Here is a 22,108-nt window from a genome sequence, read left to right as displayed (position 1 = left end):
GAAAGGCAATGGGACAAAACAATGGTGCAGACGGTACTACTGTAAAGGAAACAACGACCTACAGAGATGTATATTAATAAAAGATAATGTTTGTATAAAAACCTGTAAATTATTTACTAAAACTATACAACATTTTATATTAGTTTTTTTTTTCTTTTGGCCTTAATATATTGCAACTTAATAACGAACAAACCTTCCTGAAAAGTAATTTTAGAGCCTTAAATGCTACTACAAAAGCTAAAAACATCACAACAAGTACGTCCAACATGTAGTACTTATACAAAGGTAAATTTACACCTGCGACCCTCAGATGCGGAGCTCCCCGATGCCTAATAACATACTCTATCCAATATACAGCCGTTTTTAGTGGATGCTCGGGCCTGTCGTGATAAATTTTGGTTCTGCTTAGTACGTTCTCCTTATACTTTGGATTGTGCAGTATCTCATTGATCGACTTTTCGAATTTTTCCTCTGTAAAGTCGCGGAAAGCCAATTTTAATCCAAAACCGTTGTTTTCTACACGATCAGCGTTGGCGTCTTGATCTCCAAAAACTGGAACAGCCAATACTGGTACTCCATGATAGATGGTTTCGGTAGAACTCAATAAACCTCCATGGGTAATGAAGAGTTTTATGTTGGGATGAGCTAAAATAGTCGATTTTCTCAAAGTGGAGGTGTAACCATCATTTTACAAAAAAATTAAACTCACCTAATATGTCTTGTTGAGGGAACCACTTTCTGATAATCACGTTATTTGGTTTGTTGGGTAGATCTTCTTCAAACTTCCACAGCACCTTCATTTTCAATTTACCAAGAACACGAATTATAGCTTGTTTTTTCTCCTCTGGCATTTCCTTGCTTTTTAAAACGGAGCCCATACTAAAGTAGATCACACCTTCCGGTGACTTGTCCAGAATCTCTTGGAGATCAGCAGGTAGTTTTTTAGGTGGATCAATAAAATAACCACCAATTTCCACCATATTTGGTACTAGAGGAAGCGCTGGATACAGACTGGTGTGTGAATTAAGCAATACCAGCGAAACGTTAGTATATAGATCTTGAAAAGGAGGTGAGTCCGGATACCATTCGCGCAGTAAAGCTTCTTGAGATGGAAATATGAGAAAATAACGCATTATTACGTCAAGCAAGTTAAATAGTAAATTCGTAGCTCTATTGTAAAAAGACAAATTTTTAGAAAAGTCTCCTTTCATATTCCCAACATAGGACACTGGGGCATCGTTTCCGACCATAGAATTAACCCAAGAATTTGCACCCATGCTATTCAAAATGATCAAAGGACACTCGTAGACGTAGGCAAAAATTTTCAATGCATCGTTCATAAATTGTTCTAGAACGACAGCATCGAATTTCTGATCAGATTTGAGTAATTTCTGCACCTCGGGATAATAAAAAGTATCGTTAGAAAGGTCCAGAAAAGTTTTCTTCATTTTAGACAGAGATTTAAACATGTTTTGATCTCCCATTACAAACATGCTATTAGATCCAGAAAAGGCAGCTGAAAATTGGAAATCATCAGATCATCTGGTCGAGTATATGAAATGATACAACGCATTATGTATATGAAGTGATGGGTGGGAAGCTGCGAAGAATATGGCCGCATTCGTTTTCAAGCTCCATGGAGCGAGCAAAACGTTTTTGACGTCACAATGACGTAATTTGACAGTTGGTCAAATTATGGTTTTCCCAAATTACGTCATCGTGACGTCGAAAAAGCTCTGCTAGATCCATGGAGCGTGAAAACGAATGCGGCGACCTATGTGTATTGTGTACTAGTGTACTTAAAAAGTAGTACTTAAACCGTAACTTAAAAAATGCATAAACAATAGGGGCTTGATGGAATACAATAGGCAAATGTTATAATTGCTAGTTGTTTACGAAAAAATGAGATTAATTTATGTACTAAAAACCAAATTTACTTACAATTAATTCTATCCACAAATCCTTCCAAAACTATCTCATTTAGAGTCCCATTTTTCGGTACATCTTTCATTGGAAAAGCACTAATTACAGTAACGTTATGGCCCGCGGCTATTAAGCCCTTCATTAACTTTGTCGTGAGTATATTATGGCTTATTCCAGGCATGGGGAATATTCCCAGTATATTGGCACATTCTGATAGAGGTACTAGGAGGGCTATTACCGTCGATAAAATTAACCCTAACTTCATCATCAATAGAATACTGAGAGTGGAAACTGGTAACTGTTTAGAGGAAATAAGGTGTGAACTGAAAATATATCACAGTTAATTAGCTTACAATGATTAGATTTGTATTGAAATCCGTTTTGCGTATTATAGGAATCGAAATATTGAAATGTTAGTGGATTAAGCAACACTCAAGATCAAGTCTCAAAATGCAGTAGTGCAACGTTAAAGTGGTTAAAGCTAAAAATAATATTTAATATTGCCAGACATTGCGAAATAATGATTGCGCCATATTAACGAAAATCAATTTTTTTCTAATCGATCGATAACAGATAACCTTCGACCAAAAAGAATCAGGAGGTAGCAAATACCCCGTTTGTGCATTAAACGACCGAGACGGAAGTCGCCATCATTGTCCCCCACATTCACCTACTGCGCAATTGAATGAAATATCCGAAGTTAGTCGTAAAACAGTTTTGTTTATATTTGGTGGTATGTGAAATTAGCTAAAAAAGGCAAGGATTTGTTGTTTTTGTTTGTTCTGCTTTTCGCTCCGTTAAAGATTAATTTTTGCAAACTTAAATTAGTTGAATTATTATTAACGAGTGGATTTGTGAATAGTGGGCAACATCAGATTGATAACGTCACTGATTTTCTGACAGTTTACGGCGCTATACTGTCCCCCATTTTTGTTTCCCTCTTTGATTGTATTGCTCCTTCCTGCTATATTTTTTATTCATTGGGTAGTATAACGTTTATCTCAAGAAGTTTGAAGTTTTGGTGTCTGTCAGAAATTTGTCAAAGACCAAGCTGACAAAGACACTAAAGACAGACAGTAAAATGTTTATTTTTATTGAAAATTTTTGAATGGTGATTCCAGAAATTCCCAGAAAAGTCTTCAACGTATCACACCAGCTTGTAAACCTTAAAAAGCATTTTAAATTCCAACTGAATAAACCCTTAATCATTTAAACTCCAAATGGTGGACTACAGCAAGTGGAAAAATATTGAGGTTAGTGTTTTCTATCTTAAAAACGACACACCTACCTTAGGACCCACAAATGTAAATTTTTAGGTGTCCGACGATGAGGACGACACTCACCCCAATATCGATACACCCTCCCTATTTCGATGGAGGCATCAAGCGAGGATACAACGCATGGAGGAGTTTGAAAAGGAGAAAGAAACCCTCAACAAGAAAAAGGCTGACAATGCAAACCAACTGAAACAAGTTAACCAAAAACTAAAAGAGGCTAAAGAGTCGAACCAGGATACAGGAAGCTTAGAAAAGGAGCTAAAAGAGTTGCAGTTACAGGAGGAAAAAATCAAAAAGGAGATTGAAGAATTTCAGAAAAAAGAGAAGGTAGCACAAGAACAAGTACTTGATATGAGTAAATTTAGCCAATTTGTATTTTAATGTAGTTAATGCCTTGGAATGTGGACACCATAAGCAAACCAGGATTTGCCAAAACAGTTATAAACAAAAAACCAACACGTCCAGTTGAAGAAAATCTATCAGAAGAAGAGAAGGAAAAAAAGATGAAACAATTTATAAAAGAAAATGAGAAAAGCCTGAAGCATTTTGGCATGCTGAGAAAGTATGATGACTCTAGGAGATATCTAAAAGAGCATCCTAACTTGGTGTGTGAGAACACAGCCAATTATTTAGTTATTTGGTGTATTAATTTGGAAATGGAAGAGAAACATGAACTGATGAGTCATGTTGCACATCAAACTATTTGCATGCAATACATTCTTGAACTGGCCAAACAGTTGGATTATGATCCAAGAGCTTGTGTTGATGCATTTTTTGCCAAAATCCAAGTGGCTGAGGTGGAGTACAAAAAAGCTTTTGAGGATGAATTGGTGCAGTTTAAGGAGCGCATTCGTAAACGAGCGGCGGAAAAAGTTGAAGAAGCAGTCAAGGTAAGGCTGAATTAACTAAAAAAAAAACACTTTTGGCTAATAGTGACTTACAGGAATATGAAGAAGAGGAAAGACAAAAGAGGCTGGGTCCAGGTGGTTTGGATCCTGAGGAAGTTTATAATAATTTGCCTGAAGAGTTGAGGAAGTGTTTTGATTCTAGAAATGTTGAGTTGCTGCAGGAAACTATTAGTAAAATGGATGAAGAAGAGGCTAAGTACCATATGAAGAGATGTGTTGATTCAGGTCAGAAATGCTTTTTTTTGTTATTACCTTATTTACTGTTAATTTTTTTTTAGGTTTGTGGGTGCCAGAAGCTAATAAAAAGCAAGCTGGTGATGCAGATGAGGAGGAAGTAGACAAATCTACAGAAAGTAAATAAATTCTTTGGCCCTAATATTGTGCATTTCAGAGTTATACTTCTGTTTCACTGTTAATTGTATTTTCAATTATGTTAGCTTTTTTCATTTTCACTTTATACAGTAAATTTGATGTTAGAAATATTAATAATGTATGGAAAAAATTTATGGACTTTTATTGCTTATTTACGCCAATTTTAACAAAAGTTTGTGTTTACAGGTAATCCTAATACTAGTACTAATACAATTTACCTTACTTGATAAAAATTTACATGCCATGACCATGCCTGTATAATGTATATGTACAAATAAATAATTAAACATACCTATAATAAATAAAAAGTATTTTACAATAAAAAACTTGAGAATGTTGGCAAAAATTTCAATTATATGTGCATAATAGGTACTTTTAACTGTAATTTTTTTTCTACTTAAGCTACTGTATTACTTCATCAGTGTGAATGACTTCGAATTCTTGCAGAACCTCACCGTCATGTTGAGTTTCAAGGAAATCACAGTTTTCTAATTCCATCGATTCGGCACCTATAAAAGTAAAAAAACAAATACATAAAGTACAAACAATCCAAAGTGAGGAGGACGCTGAAATCGTCAACAAAGCCACTACAAATGTTATCTTGACCACATAACACTTACTATACAGGGTGATGGTATATTAGAAGTATCTAGAGAACAACTCAATATTTTTCAATGCAATTTGGAGTGTAGTTTAGGTTGGGTCCAAATAATTTTGGACTTGACACTAACTTGATTTTCAAATGGAACTCTCCTTCCTCGCAAGAAGGCTAGTAATTAATGTTAATACTTCCCTACACCTATCTTGCACCATTTCTTAGATATTTTAGAAAAATGATGAATTTGTCAGAAAAACGGTGGTCTAAACTTTAATTAAATTCTCAAGTCCTGAAAGGTTTGCTGATGTGACCTTTTGTCCTCAGTTAGATAATATACATACATGACCACTAGTAGGGACTTTAGTTTGTGATTGGTAAAAAAAAAACAGCTTTTAGCTTGCTGCTTTTTCTTGCCATCAAAGATGATTAGAATCAGCAACTATGTAATGAAATAGATATAGATGTCCTGTACTATAAGTCTGCCTTTTTTAAATTTCTGTTTCTCTATCAAGTTACCCTTACAGATTTATCATTTTAAAATGTCAAAACATTCAGTCACTTACTTGAGCCGTCATTGCTGTTCCGATCGTCTGTTTCACTGCTCTCAGAGCTAAGTGTTTCAGTACAGCCCAATTCTAGTTCAGAATAATTTGAATTTGTCGTCAACCTGAAATTGTCTACAATTTGATCCTTTTCGCCATTTCCTACAACACCGTTTGTCTCTAACGCGACAAGCTCGTCTAAATTTTCAGAACGTTTAATACTAGAGTTGTTAGGGAAACTTCCTTCATAAGGTACCATTTTTAAATTTGCGTTCGCGTTTAACATTTGCAATTTGGAGAGGGAAATAAGTTTTTTATTGGAAGTACCCTTTATGGTTACTAGTTTTGGTTTTGGTGAGTTTCTATTGGGGAGTTGCAGTCCGGATGTGGGTGGCAGTTGAGAATTGGGTATTATCTTGAAATTATCCAAGTTTAACTTGGTAAGTTTGTTCATAGGAACTGACAGAGTTTTTTGCAATATACTATTAGTAGGGATGGTTTGTGAGTTGGATACAACAATTACTTTTTGTCCTATGCTTATGGTTTTTTTTGCCACTTCAGTGTCATTCTGTTTTAGTGTTAAAGGTTTTGTGACTGTGGCCTGCATTTCTTTAATTGGTTTTTCAAACTCTTTGGGTGGTAATTCAGGTTTTGTAGGTGGTAAGGTAATATTTTGAATAATGTTGATTTTAGATTGATTTGATGTTGTAGTTTGTGTGAGTAAATTTTGGGGTATTGGGTGTGGTAACTGGGCTCCATTTGGCCTCAGTTTTGTTAGATCTTTGTTTTCTGGCTCTGGTTCTCTAACAGGTTTCAGTTTTGGTTTGGATGCTTGGCTGAAATGAACATTAAAAAGTTGATTTTTCACTGAAAACTTTCACTAAATTTACCGGTATATTTGTTGGATTTTAGTCAACTTGGGGCCTAACAGATGTTGTGCCAGACTGCTAGTTTCACCCACACTATGACACTTTCTTCTCTTATGCTCTTCTTTTGGAGTGTCTGGAACTCTAAATGCTGATTTTCCATTAGTTTCTGCAACTTGAGTTGAAGGTATAACAGTTTGAGGCAATGGCCGTTTTCTTTCAGTATTGAAAGGTAATGGCAATTGTTTGTTATATAAACTTGCTGATTCTGAAGCTTCATCAGCAATGACAGAATAAGGGGTCTGTGGTGGCACTCTAGGTAATAGTGGTACTAATCTGCGACCTTCCAAAGCCCACTCCTCCAAAGAATTCAACTGACCAGTAAGACTATAAGTAAAAATAACTGCTTATTATAACTTAAAGTAATTTAAACTCAAAGCAAACCACTACAATTTTCTAACCAAATTAGGCTACAGTGTGTAACAACACCATGCAGTAAATTACCTCTACAAAAAAGAGATTGTGAAGTGCTTACTGGTATGCAATAGTATTTAATTTTTCATCACTAATAGCTCTGCGTATTTCAGCTTTGTGTCTATCAGTTGATATGTTCAATAGTAGGCTTGTTTCCATTAAAATCCTTTTTTTGTCTGTGCTTAAAGACCCTTGAGCTCTCAAAGCTGACACTAGAGAGGAATACGCTTCAAGCTCTGAAATAAATTACCATGAACTTAGCATAAGGTATAGTTAAGGCTTGTACTTACCTAAATGCCTCAAGCTTTGTACAGATTCCTCTTCAGTCATATCAAGCAGCATTGGCCACATTTTGTTGGTTGTCCCGCGTATTATCAAAGTGTAAACAAATTATCACTTCTAATTTACAAATATATACACAATGTATAATTTAATAACTTCCCCGTCATTTTCATTGTTTATTTCAATAATTAAAACCAAACTTTTTTTCTTCTATTTTTCATTTTTATTTACATTTTTTTTCCATTCAAAATTCAATAGGGAAAGTGACGTTCTGACAAATGACAGATGTTTATCTCCTTCTTTACGAATTACGATAGATTTAGTCTTAGTGATTTTTTGTGTTAATTTATTTGTATTTGTACAAAAAGTACCGTTTGTCTTGTGTTTTGTCGTTGTAAAACTTAATTTGCAAATTTTATGTACGCGCTTACTCTCTAATGAATGCTTTGGTCGTATATAGCTGTGTTTATTTGGTTGCCTAATTTCACTAACTCACCTACATCAAACGTCAAAGTCTGGTGGGGCAGGTTTGACTTTTATAAATTGACATACACAAAACAATACCAAAGAAATAAAAAAATTGTAATAAACATTTGAGGGCAAAACAAGGGTGTCTACTGTTTAAAATGGCTGCGGAAATTAAACCGGCGACGCAGAACAACGAAAGGTTTTGTACAACGAAAAAACCCGTTTTGCTATCGAAATTGGATGGTTGCAGTGATGAGATCAACGCCGCCGTTCTTATTCCCGGTGAAGACGGCGTCATCAGCGTCTCTGACGACAAGTAAGTGTTCTGGAACCGTTCTGTTTATTTTTAATTGTTGCTATATTTGTTTCTTGCTACTTGCCAAAGTTGGCTGATTGCTGTGGCAGCACCAAAACAGTGTTATTTTCAACGTATTCCAAATGTTAAGTTGCTAGACATAAGACCCCCTTTATCAATTCAGGTCCCATAAACAGGAAGCTATTCTCAAGTCTATTTGGTTCCACCCAAATCATCCATAGTACAGTAAAAGCAATAGTTTCCAGTGTGTCATAGGTGTTAATTATGTATACATCATTAATATAGGAAAAGTTTATGGATTAATTGTTTGTAGTACCACACAATTATCCTGAATCTAAATAAGTCATGCTGTGGAAAACACTTTTAGATAAATGATTATCTTTATCTTCCTAATTTTTCGGCAAGATTATGTCCTGTTTCTTTGATGTTTATTGCTGTAGAAGCAGTTATTATCAAATATTAGAATATAACAAAGTGGTATGAATATTCTAAATAATGAAAAAAGCAAACCCTGAAAAAGTACTTGTTAATACCTCAGAACTTTAAAAAAAGAGTTATCAGACAGTCTTCACTGCTACTTTTCAAGGGCACATTACTGCATTACACTGGCAATTGTGGGGCTCATTCCACATAAGGGAAAACTGTGTTTTGGTACATTTAATTAGAAAGCAAAATGTGGGAGTTTGTAGCTTATTTACAAAAAAATGACTATTTGTTTTGAAAATGCAGGACAGGACTTTGAAAATTTGTTAATCGACCGTTTTGCCGCGTGTATGACGTAGACAACTTTTAGCAGTTTTATTGGCTATGGTTGTCTGACGGTTGACAACACCTTTCGATCAGCTACAATAACACGTTTTATAGCACGAAAACTTTCTTATTTCACTTGACAAAAAGTATGTTGATGGCAATTTGACATAATGTTTGTGGTCTAGTGTTGACTAAAACTGTACTAAACACTGAGATGTTTTTAGTATTAAAGACCGCCTTATATCGTTTCTAGTTAGTCAATATTATGTTGAATAGGTTAAACTCTACAAACTGGCAATACCAAAGCTGGCAGCTAATTGGTTGAAAACTGTTTAATTTTTGTAATGGGATGAGTCCATTCTTTGTACCAATTCTAGTATTTTCTAGGACAGTACGAGTTTGGTTAAAAAGAGATTCAGGCCAGTACTGGCCTAGTATATGTCAATATATGCCAAGCGGAGCGACCTCTTTGTACTACACGGTCGAAACGCGGCAATTATTCATAGGACAAGAAAATGGAACAGTATCGGAATTCTCTTTAGCTTCCGATTTCAATAGAATCATGCCTGTTCGAGAATATTTAGCGCATCAGGCCCGAGTTACCGACATAATATTCGCTATTACTTGTGAATGGGTCTTAAGTGTGGGAAGAGATAAATTATTTTCTTACAATTGTACTCAAACAGGGCGTAATATCGGAACTTTCGCTTCTGAGGCTTGGTGCACATCTTTACAGTATCCTTTTGTTGATTCAATGAATTACATTCTACTGAAATGGAAAGAATAGTTTCTTTAATAAAATTTAAACAGATTTGACGCGCAATCTAAACATGCCTTTGTGGGCGATTATTCTGGTGTAATAACCATGCTTAAATTAGATAATAATGGTCCTAGCATAGTTACAACATTAAAAGGTCATACAGGATCAATAAGATCTTTGACTTGGGATGTTGCCAGACAAATGCTGTTTAGTGGCTCCTTTGATCATAGCATTATTGTTTGGGATATTGGAGGGCAACAAGGCAACGCCTATGAACTGCAAGGACATCACAATAAGGTCCTTTAAAAAAACTATTACCTATTAATAGGGATGATAAATGTAGGTTTAGGTTTCAGCTCTTCATTATTCTGATTCAACCAAACAACTGATTAGCGCTGGCGAAGATGGCGTCATAGTTTTGTGGGACATGAACCAACCGCGTCAAGAAACTCCAGAATGGGTGGAATCTGATTTATGTCAATTGTGTAGTAAACCATTTTTTTGGAATATACGGTATTTAAAAAGAGTGTTTTGCTAATAATGTTCAGTGCTAATTGACTTAATATTTCAGAGCTATGGTGGATCAAAGACAACTTGGCCAGAGGCAGCACCATTGCCGTCATTGTGGTAAGGCCATATGCGAAAAATGTTCTCAAGGTCGCCTAACTATACCAGCAATGGGATTCGAATTTGCCATTAGAGTTTGTGAGCCTTGTCATAATTTACTAAAAGACAAAGAGTAAGTAGCTTAGGTCCCTCTGCTAACAATTAATGACGTAACAGCCAAACTAACTGAATTTTCTATATTAAATAAAATAAAATAAAATCAACAGGCGGTCATCACTAGCAACGTTCCACGACGCAAAACACAGTATAGTGGCAATGAACGTGGATGAAACATCAAAGAAAATGGTGACTGTAGGTCAAGATAGGGTTATTAAAATTTGGGACATTTCCGCGCTACTTTAAACACTGAAATCTCTATGTGATGTATAAAAGTGCATAACTGTTTAAAAAAGATCCAGTCTAGAAAATTAACTTTTTTACGTTTTGTTCATATTTGTATAGGTTATGTTTCATTTAGTGTTATATGGATCTACTATATATTATAGAAATTATTTATTATAGCCCTTTTAAATTTTATTGTTGTATATTTCCTATGGAACAATAAGAAGTATCCAGCTTTTGTTTATACTACAAATGCAGTTTTATTTCAAAAACCCCCCTGGTATTTATTAACAATATAAATAACTAAGTCAAAGTCTACATTAAACAGTCTATTTACGAAAATTTTAACATCTTAAACCTGAACCTATTGCTAAAAATGTTCCAAATGAACCACCTCCTTGCAGCATCACTTTCCCTACTGTATTAACCAATTCCCTGCCTCTCAGTCCACCTCTGCAAAGTTATTAAAGTTAAAACTGATGTTTCACTGTAGCATAAGACTACCTTAGTGCTGAGAAGCCTCCAAATATACCTCCACTGGCCATTCCAACACAAAAACCAAGCAGGAAACCAGTCTTCATTTTGTCAAAACATGACGGACCGTGGTGAGAATAAGCACCTCCGGGTACAGCAGGCATCTACAAAAATTAGTTGGATGATTGAAAAATTAGTGGAACAACACTTTCTAAGTGAAAAAACCAAACATGAGGAGAATAACCTAACCTTTAAGTGATGAGCTGTAAAATAAAAACTGTTTTGCTAACCTTTTAAATCTGCTATATTAAAAACTGAAAAAGGCAAATCCCAGTGAAATAATCCCTGAAAGGAGTAAAAAATAATTTAAAAAATAAATTGATTTTTTTTGGACCTTTGACTTTTTGTAATTTGCTTTTTAATTGGGTTAGGTTGTGTGTGTGTGTGTTGTGGTTACGATGGCCACTCGTCAGTGAGACGTTCAGCCAGATTAAATAACGCGATTACGCGACTCACGATTACGAAAGATCCGCGGAAGAGGCACTTGCGTGCGTCTGAGAAACTCTCATCTCTCCCGCTTGCATAAATAGGACTAAAAATCGCCTTAAAGGCACGATCCGAGTGAAAAATATAGTCATTCCTCGTGGAAACTATAACCGTCACTGTCACATCCACGTGGTCTTGACCTAGGTTTTCACCCTTTCCGCCTCCTGGAAGTGCACCGCACAAGACAATTCCCCGTAGACCTTTAGGAATCCACGTTTCCACTTAGAGGCCCCACATTTCCACTCGACCGGCTGCGGAATTCGGTCGTCAACTCCAAATTTCTCTGAACACCGTTTCAAGAAACGTGGTTTCTTAGCGACAAAAATGGCGCCCACGAAACAGACGTGCGATACGTTTCAAGTTGAAAATCGAAGTCTTGGGTTAGGTTGAAATATATTTTCTTTATTTCTTTTCTTTTGCTGCCTTAAATTTAAAAAGATGAAGCACAATTGGCACAACCTAACCTAAAATGAAATGTTTATTTTTTTTCAAGGCTGAATGCTGAATGTATGGTAAGGTTATGTTATTGTTTTATTCTACAAAATTTATTGTTTGATTTTTAATATTATTAAAAGTACGAAAACTAGAAATACTAGCAATTATGTCTTTAGCAAAAATCACAATCATTCCACCGATTTATCAGAGAATATTGGCACAATTTCCCCAAAACTTTGCGTTCTGTTTTGCCTACGGATCGGGTGTAAAAAAGCAGCTCAATAACGAAACCCAACAGAACATGATCGATTTAATATTTGCAGTAAAAGATCCGGTAACGTGGCACGAAGCTAACTTACATATAAACGCCCCACATTACAGTGGCTTGAAATATTTGGGACATGAGTTTATTACTCATTATCAGCGAAACTTTGGGGCTAAAGTTTACTTTAATACGCTGGTTCACGTGGATGAATGTTTGGTGAAATATGGTGTTGTTGCAACTGATGACATCATAACAGATTTGCTGGAATGGTCTGATTTGTATTTAGCTGGCCGTCTGCACAAACCTGTAGAAATAGTTAAGAAACCTCTAGATCCAGAGTTGGAAACTGCACTACAGTTAAACCTACAATCAGCAGTCCATGCTGCTTTACTGACTCTTCCTGAGTCATTCAGTGAATATGAATTTTATCATGCAATTTGTAATTTGAGCTATTTGGGAGATTTTAGAATGGTCTTTGGTGAGAACAAACAGAAGGTTGATAACATTGTAAAAGCTCAAATGTTAGGATTCAGAAACTTGTATAAACCATTCCTGGGACATCTTCATGATTACGTAGATTTTCCAATGCTGAAGATTGAGATTCAAAGTGATGAAGAGAGTGAAAAGTGTTTGTCAAACTATTGTGCCCAGGATGTGAGCCCATTGGCAAGACTGCATCATCTAAATCAATTGCCCAGGTGGCCACAAAAACTTCTGACTAGATATTGGAATAAAGGACATTTTAGGCAGGACACTGAAGATGTCTTAAGGGCTATTGCCTATGATCCAGACTGTGGGACAATTGTTAGTCAGAGGATTAATGAAATTGTTTGGAACTCATCAGTGAAACAGAGTATAAAGGGGATATTAACTGCAGGCATTATGAAAAGTGTTAGATATAGTACTAGGAAAATTAAAAAAATGTTAAGGTGACCAGAAGTTTAGTAAGCCTTAAATGTAGAGTAGCTATGTTTAACTTATTGTTTTGTGTGTGTATATTGAAAAAATAAGTACTATAAGTATTGTGTATAATTTTAATAAATTGAAGATTGCCCTAGTTATTTATTGATGGATATAATAAAATGTTTTCAATCATAATTTTCTCTTATAACTGGTTTATAATGTTTTCTAACAAAAACTATTAATTATTGTAGAATGATTGTACTATGCCACGCGATTCAAATTCGGATAGTAGTAATAGCAACGACGCTTTACCTGAGTTGAAAAATGGTGGAAAACCTGTTGTGATTGCCCCAGCGCTACCACCTCATCTAACCGAAAATGAAGAGACTCATGACATGATTGGACCTAATTTACCACCCCAATTCACAAAATCACCATCAGCGTCGGATGGTTCATTCGGTCCACAATTACCTCCGCATTTACTCAAATCAAGTAAAGTCACCATTGGCCCATCATTGCCTCCACACTTAAGAAAACAACTCGAAGAACAAGCGGATGAAGATATCAAGGAGTCTGATGATGAAGGTGACTGTTACGGACCGTTACCACCTGGTGCCGGACCGTCGGCTGCGCATGTTGCTTTGGAGGAGCGGGCACTTCAAATGCGCATTGACAAATTAGAGCCGGATAAAAACGAACCAGTTCGAGAGACGTGGATGACTGAGTTACCTCAAGCTAAAGCCTCCCAATTCGGTTTGGGGCCTAGACAGTTCAGAAAACAAGCTGGACCCGACATGTCCGACAGGCAAGTACAGTTTTTGGTTTGATGACGTAAATTTTACTCTGGTTTGTTCTGATGCAGGTCGGCTTGGACTGATATTGCGGGCGAAAAAGCCAAACGGAAAGAAAAAAAGGTGGATCTGAAAGCAGAAGCTGAACGGAAAGAGTTAGAGAAACGAGACGAGGAATATGATAAAGTATCGAAGAAACATAAGAGGAAAGCTAAAAGTTTAGTGGAAATACACCAGGAAAAAGTTAAGAAAACTACCGAGGTAAATCGTTTCAATTTCTTAAATACCGTCTTATTTCTGTGTGATTTTTTACTGTAGGAAAGCACGGAGCGGCGACCGTTTAGTAGAGATACCGACTTGCAAGTTAATAAATTTGATGAGGCTCAAAAGAAGGCGATTTTGAAGAAAGCCCAGTTGCTAGATGATCGATTTTCCTCTGGAAAGTCCAAATATCTGTAAATTTTAACACACAATAATAACTTTAAACGAAAATAGTGTACGAACCAAAACGTTTTGTTTAAATACCTATAATGTATTGATGCAGTTATGTTTAGTTACGGTGTGCGGTGGACAACAGATGACGTCACGTGTTGTTCGCCATGACATAATCGTACTTCTTCCTAATTTTACGTTTTGTGGAGAAGAGTTTTTGAGGTTATGTTTTTCTTAATTTTTGTTTATACAGTGATTACAGTGTGATTGTGATATTGTGAATATTTCTTTAATTAGAAAAATAAATTGGTTGAAAACATTGTCTGTAAGTTTATAAAATTAACATTCTCTTCATAGTTTTATTATTATAACGCTGCGAATCTAATCTGAAAGAAAATGCCAGTTAGTGGACCTGAGAAGCCTATGGAAATTGTATTTGTAAGTAGTTCAGTGATTTAATAAAAAAAAAACCATAGACAGTACAATTGAAGTAGTAGTTGGGTTAACTCTAATTGGGTAAAAGATTTTCTGGTTTCTTGAGTGGGTCCTTGTTACTATAACATAAGAATAAAGTCGAAATAATCTCGTTTTTGTTTCATTCAGTCTGAAGAAGATTTACCTTATGAGGAGGAAATCCTCAGGAATCCCTACTCAGTAAAACATTGGCTTCGCTATATTGATCATAAAAAGAAAGCTCCCAAACATGGAGTAAACCTAATTTACGAACGAGCTTTAAAAGAACTGCCTGGATCCTACAAACTGTGGTATAACTACTTGCGAACCCGCCGGCAGCAAGTTAAAAATCGTTGCCTCACTGATCCGGGATTTGAGGAAGTCAATAATGCATTTGAAAGGTCTTTGGTATTTATGCATAAAATGCCTAGGTAATTTACTGTTATAATTTATTAAGGAACTAAATTAACATTAGAATAACTTAATTTAGAATTTGGATGGATTATTGTACATTTTTAACGGACCAAAACAAAATAACGCGTACCAGGAAGGTTTTTGACAGAGCCTTAAGGGCCTTACCAGTCACTCAACATCATCGCATTTGGCCCTTGTATTTGGCATTTGTTAAAAAACACAACATACCTGAAACTGGGGTCAGAGTGTTCCGCCGGTACATGAAGTTGTTTCCCGAAAACGCTGAAGAATACGTAGAGTACGTATCTGAAGCGGGAAGGTTAGATGAGGCCGCTGTCGTTTTGGCTAAAGTTGTAAACGACGACAATTTCATCTCGCAAAATGGAAAATCGAAACATCAGCTTTGGAACGAATTGTGTGAATTAATATCCAACAATCCTGATAAAATACATTCTTTAAATGTTGATGCTATTATACGAGGTTTGTTTAACAGTTTTCTTCACACAGACAGTGTAATAATTTTGTTACAAGGTGGTTTAAGACGCTACACAGACCAATTAGGTCATTTATGGAACTCCCTAGCCAATTACTATGTTAGAAGTGGGTTGTTTGATCGCGCTAGAGATATCTATGAGGAAGCAATACAAACTGTGACCACTGTAAGGGATTTCACTCAAGTTTTTGATGCCTACGCTCAATTTGAGGAGCTGAGCTTGAGCAAGAGGATGGAAGAGGTGTCAAAGCTAACGGAACCCTCAGACGATGATAATATCGATTTGGAACTGAGATTGGCGCGTTTTGAAAATTTAATGGAACGGCGATTGTTGCTTTTGAATTCAGTGTTGCTACGCCAGAATCCTCATAATGTTTCTGAGTGGCACAAAAGAGTGAAATTATATGAGGGTAAGTTGTTAAATTACTTATGAGTGTTTGTCTAAAAACATTTAAGATCACTTCAAGGTTTATTACTTTTTTTTTAAATGGTCCCAAAAATTATTTGGTCTTGTGGCTTGGAGATAAAAGGAGATCAATTAACACTAAATGTTTACTGGTTGTAAAATTTAAGTTTTAGTGTTGTGCACAATAAGAAAATTTAATGAAGTAATATAACCGAAATTTACATGTTCTTATATGTTAACCTGAACTGTAGAAATACTGAAAACAATTTTAATAAAAAGATTCATGTTTAAAATTTTTATTAAAAATTAAACTAGGGATGTTGATTAATTTCTGTTGTATCACATAAAAAATTGTAAAGCTCCAAACATGTCCGAGATATCAACCAAGCCCATGAAATGACATAAGAAATAATGTTTTAAAATTATCTTAGCTATTAAATACACTGGGTTGAAATTCGCTTTTGAGACAAAAGGAATGATGGTCCTGATTCTAGAAGAAACAACTTTTCAAAACCTTTTTTGTTTATTAAATTCGGCTGAGGCATTTCGGAGATACAATTAGGAGTATTGATCTTTTCCATGAGCAGTTTAGAAAAGTTAGTTTGTTACCTATTGATGTAACTTTTAGGAAAACCTCACGAAATCATTAATACATACACCGAAGCGGTGCAAACAGTTAAACCAAAACTGGCCGTGGGTAAATTACACACTCTTTGGGTGGAATTCGCAAAGTTTTACGAAAAAAACGGCCAAATAGACGACGGCCGGTTGATATTTGAAAAAGGTACAGAAGTTGAGTATATCAAAGTAGATGATTTAGCGTCAGTTTGGTGTGAATGGGCCGAAATGGAAATAAGGTAACTTGACACTTTTTATCACCAATTACATCTAACCACTATTTTAATATCAAAGAAACGAAAACTACGAGGAAGCGTTAAAGTTAATGTATCGCGCCACAGTGATGCCGGCAAGGAAAGTGGCTTACCACGACGAAACTGAAACAGTACAATCCAGACTGTACAAATCATTAAAAGTATGGTCAATGTACGCAGACTTGGAGGAGAGTTTCGGCACTTTTAAATCTTGCAAAGCAGTCTACGATCGGATCATTGATTTGAAAATTGCCACTCCACAAATCATAATCAACTACGGAGTGTTTTTGGAAGAAAACAACTACTTTGAGGAAGCTTTCAGAGCTTACGAAAAGGGCATTTCTCTGTTCAAATGGCCCAACGTGTACGATATTTGGAACACTTATCTGTCTAAGTTTCTGAAACGTTACGGAGGCAGTAAAATTGAACGTGCTCGTGATTTGTTTGAGCAATGTTGGAAAAGTGCCCCGAACAGTTTGCTAAACACTTGTATTTGCTGTACGCCAAACTTGAAGAGGAACACGGTATGGCTAGACATGCTATGGCTGTGTATGAAAGAGCCACCAAAGCTGTGAGTATTTTTTAAGTTAAAACAACGCAAACTAATAACTGATTTAGGTACCTGAAAACCAAATGATGGAAGTCTTCAATATTTATATCAAACGAGCGGCGGAAATATACGGTATACCAAAAACCAGGCAAATTTATGAAAAAGCTATTGAAGTGTTACCGGAAAGTGACACTCGTAGTATGTGCTTGCGATTTGCCGATATGGAAACTAAACTGGGTGAAATTGACCGGTAAAACTACGTTTTTGTGTACAAAATTTCTCAGTTAATTGGTTTGGTATTGTAGAGCGAGGGCGATTTACGCCCACTGCAGTCAAATCTGCGATCCTCGAGTTACAACGGAGTTTTGGCAGACCTGGAAAGAATTCGAGGTTAGGCACGGTAACGAAGACACTATGAGGGAAATGTTGAGGATCAAGAGAAGCGTCCAAGCTACGTACAACACTCAAGTAATGCTCAATCCCTTTAAAAAGTAACAGTTTGTCTAGCAGTGTATTTTTTAGGTAAATATGATGTCAGCCCAAATGTTAAGCTCCGCATCCTCATCAACCGGCACCACCGCGGATTTGGCCCCTGGAGAGAAAGACGGCATGAGACTTTTAGAAGCCAAAGCAGCAGAGATGGCTGGTAAGTTTTTCTTTATAAATTGTCCCCGCATTACTACTGTAGAAGGGCATTTTTCATTAGGAGCGTCTGGTATTGGTCAACGTCCAGGAAATATTATGTTTGTCCGGGGTGAAACTCAAGGGGACAAAAAAGATAAAGTGGTCAATCCAGACGAAATCGACATTGATGATGAGGAGGAGGAAGAGGAAGTAGAAGCGCCACTTGAACAAAAGTCCGTTCCGGCCGAGGTATTCGGTAGTTTGAAAAAATCTACCGAAAACGACGACGATGGGGACGCAGAGTAAACCACCACATTTATAACTATTTAATAATAAAACTTCTAGCAGAAATAACACTCAATAAACTTAAAACAAAAACTGTTTTTATTACTTAGAAACTAAAATCAACCCCTCATATATGTGGAAAAAAAGTAATATTGATATAAATGTATAACTAAAAGTGTCTAAAAAAAGGTTAGTGCTCAAGAAGGCATTTTCTTCACAAATGAGGCAAGATAATTCAGAATAATCCCTGAGAATTTATTAATGGAGCACAACCGACAAAATTGTCACTAAATTGAGCATATTGATTTTATTACTAAAAAAAGAAAATAACTTCCTGAGCAGGATAATTAAATATCCTTTTTTAAAACTTAAGAGATTTAGCAAAAAGAGCGGCAGTAGCCCTGAGTCTTATCTCCATTAAATCTACGCAACTCGAAAAAAAACCTGTTCCCTAGTAAATCCTAAAGCTACCAATTCACTAACGTGGCCTTCTGTAAATCTATCGGTGGGTAAAATTGTATTTGGTTGTGTGCTATTTGGTGTTACGGAACTGCTAGTGCTGCTAACTGCTGCTGGAAATACAAATAAAACTTCTTCAGTTAAAACATGTAATTGTCAGGAAAAATAGTAATACAAAAGTTAATATTAACGCGCATTTCTTGACGCATGTCTTTGGGTTCGACTTTGTTTATTGCTTTCGGTACGACGTGAAGTGTCTGCACTATTTCTTCGTTTTTCTGGAAATAGTCCAAAACCCATTACTAGTTACAAAAGTCAATTAAGTTAAATGTAGCCAAAATCGTTTTTTAGGGTTCTCTCTTGATTTCCTATGACTAGCTCCACACATGTACTTATTAAGTGACACTTACCTTGTCTGCTATTATTAAGTGCTGCCTGCAGGTCCTTCTCCTCAGCCTCTTTGCGAGATTTTTGAATAACATCCTCCTCAGACAAAGTGCTCAGTCTAGCACATTCCGGTAAATCGCTTTCTGATAAAAATGCCGTTTCGGTACCAGTAGTACCAATTCTCAGTACATTTGCCTTTAAATCAATGCAGCATTGATGTCTTTTAAGCATATCCAATCCTGAAATCAGACTTTAATACAATCCCATTTGAGTAACAGCACTCTGAACATACCTAGCAACATATCCATTGGTTGCTCTTCCAGGACAGAAAAACTGGTGGTTAAGTAAACATTCTCTATTTGTATCTGAACCATGTGAATCCTACCAATGATTCTTTGAACCCCCACCCCTTTTGCAATGCCAGCCCAGCGGCTATCAACCAATCGCATGATATTACATCTTTCCGCGCATTTGCTGGACATTATAGTTGTTTGAGCACCTATTATAATGCTACAATAAGAACCGGAATGGAAACAAATCTTAAAAACTAACCAGAATCAATAAATGCTTTGACAGGAAAACCATTAACTCTACAGTTAATATACAGCATAACCACAGTCCCAAATGACTCTGGATTATACTCCATAGCCGCTTCCATATTAGCCTCAATATTCTTTTGTCTAATCTCCTCAGCTATCAGTCTTTGAGCTTCAGAGTCAAAGGGATCAGCAGTGACCATTCTCAGTCTTTGTTGCTCTCTTTCTTGTCTCGCTCGCACTTGTTCACGTAGAACGGAGGAAAATGTGTCTGTAAAATTGACTTACAAATATTGAAAACCACCAAAGTTAAGGAGAAATTACCGATATTTCCGCTGAGAAGTGCATCAGCGAGACGAGGATTGTTTTGCTTCAATAAAGCCAACTGATCAGGATTGGCCAAAAACATGTCTCTTATAAGTACAGGATCATCTTCTGTGTTTCTGTTTGAAACACTGTTTGGAACTTGAATGTTGCTAAAGTCAAAGCTGGACACTGCCATAAAAATTCTTTATTAGAAATTGATATGTCTTATGAAAATCATGAGTTAATACAAAATGAAGGTTTTTTCTAATTATTGGAATAGGGAAAATGACAAAATTGTTTTCTTTAAACTACAAATCTTCAGTACATACTCTATTAAAACCTATACCACTAAAAAAAACATTTTTTTTTTGACTCCAATTAAGGAATTAAAAATGGCTGGCCTTGCAGTTCTGATGTCATAGTATGATGGAGCAGACCCGCCTACGGTGCTAAAGCAGGTTTCACGCCAAAAGTTTTAATTAAAAAAAATTGGAGGAAACATTTATTTTATCAAATTTTATGCCTCAAATAAATTCATAAACTTCTTGGAGCATAAAGTGATTTGATTTTACACTTATCAAAGTTTTATGTCAAAGGTGTCAATGAAAACAGTTTGACCAACCAAACCAAGTGAATTTAGTGTTTAGGTGGTAACAATTACAGATTATTCCTACTTGTTTTTCTGGTATTTTTGATATTTTTATTTTGAAATTTCGGAATCATCCTGAATACTGTTTATGTATTGAATTCTGCAGCTCTGACTCTCACTTTTTCATTTCTGTCTGTTGGCAGTTGGCATTACGCAAAACGGCAAGTTTGATCAAATAAGGGATGAAAATAGAACCTGTTCTATTGGGTAAATACTTTGACATTGACATAAAATTTTGTTTTACACTGATAAAATTCGTCTTTGAAGCAGCTTCATGAATAAATTCATGAATGTAGGTATTTGACATCAAAACAGGGTGTAAAACCTGCTTAACTATATACTGACAAGGTATATGGTATGGTATAGGTATATAAGCAGAACTTTAAATGTTTATTAACAATAAAATACTTGGGATTCACCTTTTTTAGACACTGCTTAATCATATTATTGGATAAAAAAAAAATTGGAAAGTTCCCCATTAAAGGAAGATGTGGAGGGACTCATTTGACAATTTAAATGACTGCAAGGGCAACATACTGTCAAATAACAAAAACCCTCACAAATAAGCCATTTCCAAAGTTTTCATGTGAAACTGACCACCCCTCATGATTTTTACTGTTTTTTTTTGAAAACCTGAAATGTAAAGACTAAAAACTTACCTGAAGGATTTTGGTCAAAATTAGTTTGAGACCTGGAAAGCATGTGTTGAAGAATAACAGCATCCCCATCCCGTATTCCGTGGTCTTTTAAGGTTTTGCGATTATCGAGTAGGGGCATTCCATTGAAAGCAATTACAATTTCAGAGGCTGGAAAACCAGACTCGATCTCGCAAAAAGCTTTAAAGTTTTCCAACTCCAGCTCTTCTGACACGTCCAGCACAAATATAAAATCGGTCAGGGTGGTTACAGTTACCTTCATTTTGGTGTTTTTTTCTTTACGACCCAACCTTGTACGCGAAAAGAAATCAACTAATCATGTTTTTGAAAACGATAAACTTAAAAATTGCCAAATCACTGTGGGATACTTTGGATCAGACGCATCCTTCTTTGTTGTTTTCTTTCACTGCTTGCACAGGCACAGACCTTTTCAAAACAAAAATAGCACTCTATTTATAGAGAGGACGTCCGAATTTTTTACGAATGCGTTCTAAGGTCAACGGTACTTATTAATTTAAAAAAAATCACTTTGTTTTCCAGGTAGATTGAGGGAAATAAATTGTTTTGCCAAAAAATGCATCTGCAGTCAATTGACAGATGAAACAGCGTTGACATATTTCACTTTATAAATTAGGTTAGGTTGTGTGTTGATCACATGACCACCTTAACTTTTTAGAGAGCATTCCAT

General features: G+C 35.9%; 9 protein-coding genes across 14 annotated transcripts; 5 read left to right on the top strand and 4 right to left on the bottom strand.

The window, feature by feature from the left end:
- Positions 1-89: 89 nt before the first annotated feature.
- LOC145734105 (UDP-glycosyltransferase UGT5-like) lies at positions 90-2,490 on the bottom strand. Of its 2 annotated transcripts, XM_081987239.1 has the most exons (4): positions 2,277-2,490; positions 1,942-2,221; positions 710-1,516; positions 90-645 (listed from the first exon to the last, which is right to left on the bottom strand). In XM_081987239.1, exons 2-4 carry the CDS (start codon positions 2,189-2,191, stop codon positions 140-142), a joined length of 1,563 nt encoding a protein of 520 aa, XP_081843365.1. In that variant the 5' UTR covers positions 2,192-2,221; positions 2,277-2,490; the 3' UTR covers positions 90-139. The 2 variants fall into 2 exon arrangements, with proteins under 2 accessions (XP_081843365.1, XP_081843364.1); XM_081987238.1 differs by having other exon boundaries at positions 1,942-2,490.
- A 490-nt stretch (positions 2,491-2,980) lies between these two features.
- Cdc37 (cell division cycle protein 37) lies at positions 2,981-4,816 on the top strand. Its single transcript, XM_081987247.1, has 5 exons — positions 2,981-3,176; positions 3,240-3,527; positions 3,587-4,090; positions 4,144-4,333; positions 4,387-4,816. The coding sequence occupies exons 1-5, from the start codon at positions 3,144-3,146 to the stop codon at positions 4,467-4,469; spliced, it is 1,098 nt and encodes a 365-aa protein (XP_081843373.1). The 5' UTR covers positions 2,981-3,143; the 3' UTR covers positions 4,470-4,816.
- On the bottom strand, positions 4,600-7,504 carry LOC145734106 (uncharacterized). The gene is made up of 5 exons (XM_081987240.1): positions 7,251-7,504; positions 7,022-7,196; positions 6,511-6,873; positions 5,642-6,456; positions 4,600-4,989 (listed from the first exon to the last, which is right to left on the bottom strand). Exons 1-5 carry the CDS (start codon positions 7,309-7,311, stop codon positions 4,883-4,885), a joined length of 1,521 nt encoding a protein of 506 aa, XP_081843366.1. The 5' UTR covers positions 7,312-7,504; the 3' UTR covers positions 4,600-4,882.
- A 282-nt stretch (positions 7,505-7,786) lies between these two features.
- Positions 7,787-10,677, top strand: Wdfy2 (WD repeat and FYVE domain containing 2). The gene is made up of 6 exons (XM_081987246.1): positions 7,787-8,026; positions 9,164-9,511; positions 9,587-9,833; positions 9,886-10,049; positions 10,108-10,275; positions 10,370-10,677. Exons 1-6 carry the CDS (start codon positions 7,869-7,871, stop codon positions 10,503-10,505), a joined length of 1,221 nt encoding a protein of 406 aa, XP_081843372.1. The 5' UTR covers positions 7,787-7,868; the 3' UTR covers positions 10,506-10,677.
- A 121-nt stretch (positions 10,678-10,798) lies between these two features.
- LOC145734115 (reactive oxygen species modulator 1) lies at positions 10,799-11,410 on the bottom strand. 2 transcript variants are annotated; one of them, XM_081987255.1, is made up of 3 exons: positions 11,249-11,410; positions 10,989-11,122; positions 10,799-10,937 (listed from the first exon to the last, which is right to left on the bottom strand). In XM_081987255.1, the coding sequence occupies exons 2-3, from the start codon at positions 11,120-11,122 to the stop codon at positions 10,829-10,831; spliced, it is 243 nt and encodes an 80-aa protein (XP_081843381.1). In that variant the 5' UTR covers positions 11,249-11,410; the 3' UTR covers positions 10,799-10,828. The 2 variants fall into 2 exon arrangements, with proteins under 2 accessions (XP_081843381.1, XP_081843382.1); XM_081987256.1 differs by having other exon boundaries at positions 11,208-11,364.
- Positions 11,411-11,907: 497 nt separating this feature from the next.
- LOC145734112 (GPALPP motifs-containing protein 1) lies at positions 11,908-14,650 on the top strand. 2 transcript variants are annotated; one of them, XM_081987249.1, is made up of 4 exons: positions 11,908-12,016; positions 13,359-13,912; positions 13,970-14,159; positions 14,217-14,650. In XM_081987249.1, exons 1-4 carry the CDS (start codon positions 12,014-12,016, stop codon positions 14,355-14,357), a joined length of 888 nt encoding a protein of 295 aa, XP_081843375.1. In that variant the 5' UTR covers positions 11,908-12,013; the 3' UTR covers positions 14,358-14,650. The 2 variants fall into 2 exon arrangements, with proteins under 2 accessions (XP_081843375.1, XP_081843377.1); XM_081987251.1 differs by lacking the exon at positions 11,908-12,016 and having other exon boundaries at positions 13,371-13,912.
- LOC145734111 (phosphatidate cytidylyltransferase, mitochondrial) lies at positions 12,023-13,302 on the top strand. Its single transcript, XM_081987248.1, has one exon. The coding sequence runs from the start codon at positions 12,106-12,108 to the stop codon at positions 13,135-13,137; it is 1,032 nt and encodes a 343-aa protein (XP_081843374.1). The 5' UTR covers positions 12,023-12,105; the 3' UTR covers positions 13,138-13,302.
- On the top strand, positions 14,624-18,520 carry fand (Pre-mRNA-splicing factor SYF1 fand). The gene is given in 11 exon segments (XM_081987235.1): positions 14,624-14,768; positions 14,934-15,214; positions 15,274-15,677; positions 15,729-16,100; positions 16,725-16,953; positions 17,009-17,421; positions 17,424-17,539; positions 17,587-17,768; positions 17,824-17,986; positions 18,041-18,164; positions 18,225-18,520. Coding segments are annotated over 11 exon segments (2,550 nt in total). The 5' UTR covers positions 14,624-14,726; the 3' UTR covers positions 18,449-18,520.
- rngo (DNA damage inducible 1 homolog rngo) lies at positions 18,509-22,017 on the bottom strand. Of its 3 annotated transcripts, none has more exons than XM_081987244.1 (6): positions 21,424-22,017; positions 20,134-20,304; positions 19,826-20,080; positions 19,566-19,772; positions 19,297-19,512; positions 18,509-18,996 (listed from the first exon to the last, which is right to left on the bottom strand). In XM_081987244.1, the coding sequence occupies exons 1-6, from the start codon at positions 21,680-21,682 to the stop codon at positions 18,851-18,853; spliced, it is 1,254 nt and encodes a 417-aa protein (XP_081843370.1). In that variant the 5' UTR covers positions 21,683-22,017; the 3' UTR covers positions 18,509-18,850. The 3 variants fall into 3 exon arrangements, with proteins under 3 accessions (XP_081843370.1, XP_081843369.1, XP_081843371.1); XM_081987243.1 differs by having other exon boundaries at positions 18,509-18,999; positions 21,424-22,015; XM_081987245.1 differs by lacking the exon at positions 18,509-18,996 and adding an exon at positions 19,019-19,164.
- Between the last annotated feature and the right edge of the window lie 91 nt (positions 22,018-22,108).

This window comes from Ips typographus, linkage group LG9 (assembly GCF_016097725.1).
Source record: "Ips typographus isolate SLU linkage group LG9, UJ_Ityp_2.0, whole genome shotgun sequence".
NCBI classification, from domain to species: domain Eukaryota; kingdom Metazoa; phylum Arthropoda; class Insecta; order Coleoptera; family Curculionidae; genus Ips; species Ips typographus.
The sequence above is the reverse complement of the archived record's forward strand: the minus strand, read 5'-3'. Positions and strand labels throughout refer to the sequence as shown.

What these genes read in the sequence shown, in the direction of transcription:
- Cdc37 (XM_081987247.1), top strand. Translation starts at nt 3,144, where the DNA reads ATGGTGGACTACAGCAAGTGGAAAAATATTGAG. An exon ending in AATTTCAGAAAAAAGAGAAG is followed by an intron (nt 3,528 to 3,586) that starts GTAGCACAAGAA and finishes ATTTTAATGTAG; the next exon opens with TTAATGCCTTGGAATGTGGA. An exon ending in GAAGAGATGTGTTGATTCAG is followed by an intron (nt 4,334 to 4,386) that starts GTCAGAAATGCT and finishes ATTTTTTTTTAG; the next exon opens with GTTTGTGGGTGCCAGAAGCT.
- LOC145734115 (XM_081987255.1), bottom strand. Translation starts at nt 11,122, where the DNA reads ATGCCTGCTGTACCCGGAGGTGCTTATTCTCACCACGGTCCGTCATGT. An exon ending in GGAGGCTTCTCAGCACTAAG is followed by an intron (nt 10,938 to 10,988) that starts GTAGTCTTATGC and finishes ATAACTTTGCAG; the next exon opens with AGGTGGACTGAGAGGCAGGG.
- LOC145734112 (XM_081987249.1), top strand. An exon ending in GGACCCGACATGTCCGACAG is followed by an intron (nt 13,913 to 13,969) that starts GCAAGTACAGTT and finishes GTTCTGATGCAG; the next exon opens with GTCGGCTTGGACTGATATTG. An exon ending in AAGTTAAGAAAACTACCGAG is followed by an intron (nt 14,160 to 14,216) that starts GTAAATCGTTTC and finishes TTTTTACTGTAG; the next exon opens with GAAAGCACGGAGCGGCGACC.
- rngo (XM_081987243.1), bottom strand. Translation starts at nt 21,682, where the DNA reads ATGAAGGTAACTGTAACCACCCTGACCGATTTTATATTTGTGCTGGAC. An exon ending in TTTTGACCAAAATCCTTCAG is followed by an intron (nt 20,305 to 21,423) that starts GTAAGTTTTTAG and finishes TTTTTATGGCAG; the next exon opens with TGTCCAGCTTTGACTTTAGC. An exon ending in ACTTCTCAGCGGAAATATCG is followed by an intron (nt 20,081 to 20,133) that starts GTAATTTCTCCT and finishes TCAATTTTACAG; the next exon opens with ACACATTTTCCTCCGTTCTA.
- LOC145734106 (XM_081987240.1), bottom strand. Translation starts at nt 7,311, where the DNA reads ATGTGGCCAATGCTGCTTGATATGACTGAAGAGGAATCTGTACAAAGC. An exon ending in ACAAAGCTTGAGGCATTTAG is followed by an intron (nt 7,197 to 7,250) that starts GTAAGTACAAGC and finishes AATTTATTTCAG; the next exon opens with AGCTTGAAGCGTATTCCTCT. An exon ending in AAAATCCAACAAATATACCG is followed by an intron (nt 6,457 to 6,510) that starts GTAAATTTAGTG and finishes TGTTCATTTCAG; the next exon opens with CCAAGCATCCAAACCAAAAC.
- LOC145734111 (XM_081987248.1), top strand. Translation starts at nt 12,106, where the DNA reads ATGTCTTTAGCAAAAATCACAATCATTCCACCGATTTATCAGAGAATA.
- LOC145734105 (XM_081987238.1), bottom strand. Translation starts at nt 2,191, where the DNA reads ATGATGAAGTTAGGGTTAATTTTATCGACGGTAATAGCCCTCCTAGTA. An exon ending in ATTTGTGGATAGAATTAATT is followed by an intron (nt 1,517 to 1,941) that starts GTAAGTAAATTT and finishes TCCAATTTTCAG; the next exon opens with CTGCCTTTTCTGGATCTAAT. An exon ending in CCCTCAACAAGACATATTAG is followed by an intron (nt 646 to 709) that starts GTGAGTTTAATT and finishes CGACTATTTTAG; the next exon opens with CTCATCCCAACATAAAACTC.
- Wdfy2 (XM_081987246.1), top strand. Translation starts at nt 7,869, where the DNA reads ATGGCTGCGGAAATTAAACCGGCGACGCAGAACAACGAAAGGTTTTGT. An exon ending in TGCAAGGACATCACAATAAG is followed by an intron (nt 9,834 to 9,885) that starts GTCCTTTAAAAA and finishes ATGTAGGTTTAG; the next exon opens with GTTTCAGCTCTTCATTATTC. An exon ending in AATTTACTAAAAGACAAAGA is followed by an intron (nt 10,276 to 10,369) that starts GTAAGTAGCTTA and finishes TAAAATCAACAG; the next exon opens with GCGGTCATCACTAGCAACGT.